Below are 6,134 nucleotides of genomic sequence, written 5' to 3'. Positions count from 1 at the left end.
GCAGGACGAGACAGAAAAATGGATTGTATACTCTGAACAGGTCTGCCTTACAATAATATGTTTTAAATGTTTTTCTTTCTTTAAACAAAGATACTGATAACAGGGAACTGCAAACTTAAGGCTTGACCGATCAGAAACAAGCTATTTAAATGAACGGTGACAACGACATACTTATAAATTCACTTGATTTTGTCTGGAAATTAACTATGTTTTTAACTGTTTCTTTTAAACTGGATTTTTATTTTTTGCCAAGTATTATCTCAAAATCTTTTTGTTCCTTTCTTTTTTATTTTTCAGAATGCTAAAGGCTTACAGGCGGGCATCGACAGTGCCACCATTGAGCAGAAGTTTGTGGACTATAGAGGGACAAATGGGGAGTCGGTCATCAACTTTACCGCTGGGACTCAACGATACACACTGGACTTCACTGCAATGGAGCAGACTAATGTCCGATACGGTACACGCAGAGAAGTCCGGCGAAGACCCAAATTTGTAGCCATGGACGAACGCAAGATACTGGCAAAGTGAGAAATTTTTTTTCTTTTTGAGTTACGAAGTTTTGAACAAAAAAAAAACGATCATTTGAATTGTCGACTGCTGTGAAAGGACATTGTGTTTTTGTACACCGGAGGGACACATGGAACCCAAGGTGCATCCTTGCAGGGTGGGTAAAAACACAGAACAGAACAAATGGAAAAAAAGAAACATGTCCAACATCACACAGTCAACAGTTGTTGTGTTTTATATTACATCAAGACAAAAAAGGCTTAGGCTAGTTCATGCTTGGTATTAAAGTGAACATGTATATTTACATAATAGTAAGGTACATTAGTAACAAAAATGCTAAGGATCGTTACACAGTGGACAAAAGCACCATTTTTTCACCAAAGCATCTCCATGGTTGGGATGTGTGTGAACCTTGATATTTGTTAATGTTGAGTACAGAATGCTAGCAATGTCAATGAAACTTTTAAATGAAAGAAAAACCTTCAGGGGAAAGGTATGAACTTTTGCCCCTATTGAAAGATCGAATGAAAAAAATCGTGGCCTGCTTTAAGGCCCCTGAAATGTTGGACTCTGGATGCACTGTGATGAAATATACTGAAGTGTATACTTAAACTTATAAAATCCGAAAGGGTGTTTTTTGGTTCAAGTTAAAACAAAATGGTTCCACTGGAAGCAGGTGAATTTCTGTTCATAAAAATATTCACATAGGCCTAAACGATGTAGCTCTTGATATATTTGCAGTGTTATTTGTTTTTTACAGGGAATGGCAAATATAAAAGATTAACAAACCAAATGCATCTTTATGTTTATGATCGGTAGGTTGCAAGTTTGGGGCTAGGCAAGGATTTATCGGTCTACTGAGTTTTTATGAGAAAAAACTTGCAAAGGGTAATACATGAATAGCTTCTTTATTAAAACGAAACTACACTGGAACTAGTTTCAATGGAAGCCCGTCCCACTCCTATTAGGTTGGGATGTGTGTGAACCTTGATATTTGTTAATGTTGAGTACAGAATGCTAGCAACGTCAATGAAACTTTTAAATGAAAAGAAAAACCTTCAGGGGAAAGGTATGAACTTTGCCCTGTTGAAAGATCGAATGAAAAAAATCGTGGCAAGCATAATCAACTTTGCCACCATTGTCATGGCCGAGGTTATTTTTTTCGGGTCAAAGCTTCCACCATGGCGGAAATATCATAGACATGTCATGATTTTAGATACATTGAGAGAAATATTGATTCTGCACTGCCTGAAAATTTAGAAAATACCTCCTCCTGATATTTTACAGTGTTACTTTGTGCTAGACGTTCGAAGCGCCGCGCTTAGCCGCGGCAAAACTAGAACGAACAAAACGAAGGACATATTTTTAGGGCAAGCATAATGTATAGCGCAGCGGCGCAATTTCAACGTCGTGGAACTCTGCTGGCTGGAACACATTTTTGCCCGGGAGTAGGGGGTGCTGAAGCATATTTCAGCACCCCAATCCAAAAAGTTGGGGGTGCTGCAGCACCCACAGCACCCCCCGTTCCCGCGGGCTTGTTATTTTCGTTTCGGACTATTGAACCTTCGGACTGATTAACCTTATTCTAAATTCGGACTATCGAACCTTCGGATAAATAAACCTTCAGACTGATGAACCTTCGGATTAATGAACCTTCGGACTATTGCATCAAATGTTCGGATTAACGACCTTATTTCATTTTCGGACTAATGAACCCCCTTATGGAAATTTTGTGCATTTGAACTATCGAACCTTTGGACTATTGGACCTTCGGACTATCGGGCGGCCCCCGTTTGTAATACATTGTTAAAAGACGTACCATCACCATTTCCGGCCACCTCTGTTAATCTATTCAGGTTACCACGTTCCTTTCTGTCTGGCTCCTAACCCATACCTCATTACCCGTAATATACAACACATAAGAATGTTACGTCTTCCAGCTATAGTAAATGGTCAAAACAAATGGATGTGGTAAAGACCAAATTCAAGGAGCCGCACAATTCACACAATTTATTTTCTGCGTGACAAATACCGTCATTGTAGCACTTTTGTCCATAATCAAAAATGCTGAGATTTTTCAAGAAAATTTGAAATAGTGACGTCACTGCAACAGCAAATCAGCTTATTGTTACTTAAATGTCACTGATTATATCACTCTTCAATTCCCTGACCCTCAAAATGTCAAATTAATTACTTGGAATCTCATCACAACGCTTTCACGACCTTATTTTCTACAATTAATTACTGTACAAGCTTGGTAGTATATTGTGACGTCATTATTACCTCATAAAGTACCCTTCCTGTCATCTGATTTTTTGCATCCTACCCTATTTTTGATCCTAACACATTGGCAAAGCTTTGGTGAAAAAATGGTGCTTTTAAATACCATGTAACGATCCTTAGCATTTTTGTTACTAATGTAGCTCGCTATAAGATGCCTCACTTTTCCGCTTATCTCTGGAACAAGTTTTAAACATATTTATGATACTAATAATTAATTACAAAAACTCTTTTGCATAGAATTTGAACTTTTCTCTCGACTTAAATCAACATCTCACAATACCACATACTGTATGCATGTTTAAACAAAGTGTCAATGTGACTACCCAAAATCCATGATTCTAGCCTAAAAAACATGTCTTTTGACCAAAAAAAAGGTTTTTTTGACCCACAAAATCACCCTTAACTATATTCAATCCCATGACATACCGCTCCAATAAAAGAGCTTAATGTCTCCTTTAATTTGATACCACATTTGTTGCTGTAATGCTTGTAGTTCTAAAGATTATTATCAATTTATATTTTTTTCATGTAATAATTAGCTGATGACGTCATAATGACGTCATACATGCCCTTCCCATCATCCAATTTTTTGCGTCCGTCTTTTTTTCGAAAAGGTATACCATGGAGATGCTTTGGTGAAAAAATTGTGCTTTTGTCCACTGTGTCACGATTTTTTCACTAAGGTACCTCACTATAATGCAAGTACTTTTCCAGGATTAGAAATTTGATGTTAAGCTTTTTTAAAAGTTAAAAAAAATGTTTTTTAATTGAAGTTTTTGTGTGTTTTAGTATTCACTGGTATCAATTCAAATTCAATTTTAAAAATGTACAGGGAGCTTTCTAAAGCACAAACAGGCGGTGTTGTCGTGCCAACGACCTGGGATAATCGAGGCACACAGACAGAAATGAAACTGGTCAGGCTGACGGACTACACCAGCCCTGAATACACTGTCATCGCCAACTTGTTCTGGGACACCATGGATAACAAGGGAACCATCGTCTCTGTCGAGAGAATACAAAACCTAGAGCTGTGGGAAGACTTCTACAAGTAAGTATTGATTTCATCAGTAGCTCAGGCAGTATGACGCGTATGAGTTGCTGGAACCATAGGTATTGAAGTCGGCAACATCTGCAGTGATCTATGCAAAGATTGAACTTGGGGGCACATGGTATTTCCAAATTTCTGTGTGTGGGCTCATGAACAAGAAAGGGGGAGTTGGGGGAGACCACTGCTAGAAACATCCAAACGCAGTGCCGACTATGTCTGTCCCTCACGCGAAGACGCTATGGCCTTGTGCATGCACATTCAGAAGAAAAAAAAAAGTTGCGTACTTTTTTGCTACACGCGCGCAACCAGTACACCCATGCGATTTGTCCAATTGATTGCGCTCTCAAAGGTGGTTAAAAAGCACCATCTCTTGTTCATGCATAGAGCCATACAACAGCAGCAATGATGTGAATTAAAGTGCAGCACAATGTTCATTCATGTATGTAGAAATGATTACAATTTAAAAAATACAGTCTTTGGCCATTAGGAGTGTCATTGTTTGTTGTTGTTTTCCATTGTTTTGGGTGGCAGTCTTTTTTTCCCAAGAAAGTAATATTAACTGATTATCTGATTAACTGTAGAAAGTGCCAATTGAGGAAACTCATTTGACATTTTGTAAAGGATTTTTTTTACCTTTTATCGCTCGGCCCAGATGTAGTTCATTCACAGGCTTGAAAAATCAAATCAAATCAAATCTCAGACTTTTTTCAGATGAAAAAAGAACATCATGCAGTCCTACAAATGCATGCGATATCTCACGTACTACAAGTCTATTTAGCTGACTGTTGGTTTGTTTTTCTACACATAATCAATGTCCTTATTACTCACAGAATTAGTGAACGAATGAAGAAAAAAATGGCGGCAAAGCTGTCCGTACTGAGCAGCTGTTTCACGGAACGACATCTAAAAATACGCCAGCGCCATCTGCAGTCAGAATTTTGACTGGCGACTCAGCGGAAGTAACGTTGGTACTCGGTATGGCAAAGGCAGCTACTTTGCCCGTGATGCTGTATTCTCCCATAGCTTTACCAAGTCCGACGATCTCAACCACCGCTATATGTTCGTCGCAAAAGTTCTGGTGGGCACCTATACAACCGGCCATCAGAATATACGAGGCCGCCACCCAAAGACCCGCAGAAGCCACTAGAAGACCTGTATGATTCCTGCGTGAACGACACGGCAGATCCCGAGATATATGTCATCTTTGAAAAAAACCAGGTGTACCCCGAATATCTGATCAAGTACAGCGAGGTCTCCAGGTACCAGCCTGCAACCAAAGCAGAGTTCCTCCAACCACAGCCCAAGGACCATTTGGGAACCCATATACCAACCTCTAGTTCCAGAACCCAAAGCCAATATGCCACATCTAGTTCTAGAACCCAAAGGCCATATGCAACCTCTAGTGCCACAATTACCCACAACCCATATGCCACATCTAGTGCCACAACCAAAACCCATATGCCACATCTAGTGCCACAGCCCAAAACCCATATGCCACGTCTAGTTCTAGAACCCAAAACCCATATGCCACATCTAGTTTTAGAACCCAAAGCCAATACACATCCTCCAGTTCCGGGACCCAAAGCCCAACCACTACCCCTTCAACTTCCGCCAACTCACAGAGCGGATACACCCGTGCATCTTCTAATCAGTCACAACCAAACAACAAAGCAAGTGTACCATACAGTAACACAAATGCAAGTACCCTTAAGTGGAGACCAATGAAGGTTTAACCCTTGGTCTGTTGCTTCCAGCCTGAGAACTGTGCATAAATACCGCGTCAGTGGTTACAATGAGAGGAGGGATGTTATTACTGCTATACAGACGTGCTGTTAATGTCAAGATGCTATGTGTTTTGGGCATTCTTAATATGAAAATTAATCATGCTTACTTCTACAATAATCCTTGAACAGAGCAAGCAATTCAATTTAATTCAAATAGACATTTATTTCCATGTACACAATAGATAATGATTATTCATAATCATACAAAAACTAGAAAATTACATTAGAGACTAAAACAAAGCACATATAAGGCCAGGTTCATGCAAGAACTATTGGTACATGTATATATAACCAAGTTCGACTATGTTAGCCCGAACTCTGTCTAGTCGACGATGGGTTGACTACTCTAGTCTAGTCAATATTATAACAAAATTTGATTTTATTATTGTCCCAATTGCACCTTTAAACTATAGAGAGTGCTTTGGCCACAGTGATCTATGGTAGTCATGTATTGCCCCTGTTTTTAAAGTCAGATTAATGCCACAAAACTATTTCTGAGCTTAGTTTGTTCA

General features: G+C 39.2%; 1 protein-coding gene across 1 annotated transcript; it reads left to right on the top strand.

The window, feature by feature from the left end:
- Positions 1-297: 297 nt before the first annotated feature.
- LOC115924257 (protein mono-ADP-ribosyltransferase PARP11-like) lies at positions 298-5,563 on the top strand (the record flags this gene model as incomplete). Its single annotated transcript, XM_030986359.1, is given in 6 exon segments — positions 298-524; positions 3,623-3,838; positions 4,491-4,507; positions 4,688-4,743; positions 4,746-4,935; positions 4,938-5,563. Coding segments are annotated over 6 exon segments (1,332 nt in total), but the record flags the coding sequence as incomplete, so codon positions are not given.
- Positions 5,564-6,134: the final 571 nt, after the last annotated feature.

The sequence above is a fragment of the Strongylocentrotus purpuratus genome, unplaced genomic scaffold (genome assembly GCF_000002235.5).
Source record: "Strongylocentrotus purpuratus isolate Spur 01 unplaced genomic scaffold, Spur_5.0 spur5_contig_380, whole genome shotgun sequence".
Lineage (NCBI taxonomy): Eukaryota > Metazoa > Echinodermata > Echinoidea > Camarodonta > Strongylocentrotidae > Strongylocentrotus > Strongylocentrotus purpuratus.
The sequence above is the reverse complement of the archived record's forward strand: the minus strand, read 5'-3'. Positions and strand labels throughout refer to the sequence as shown.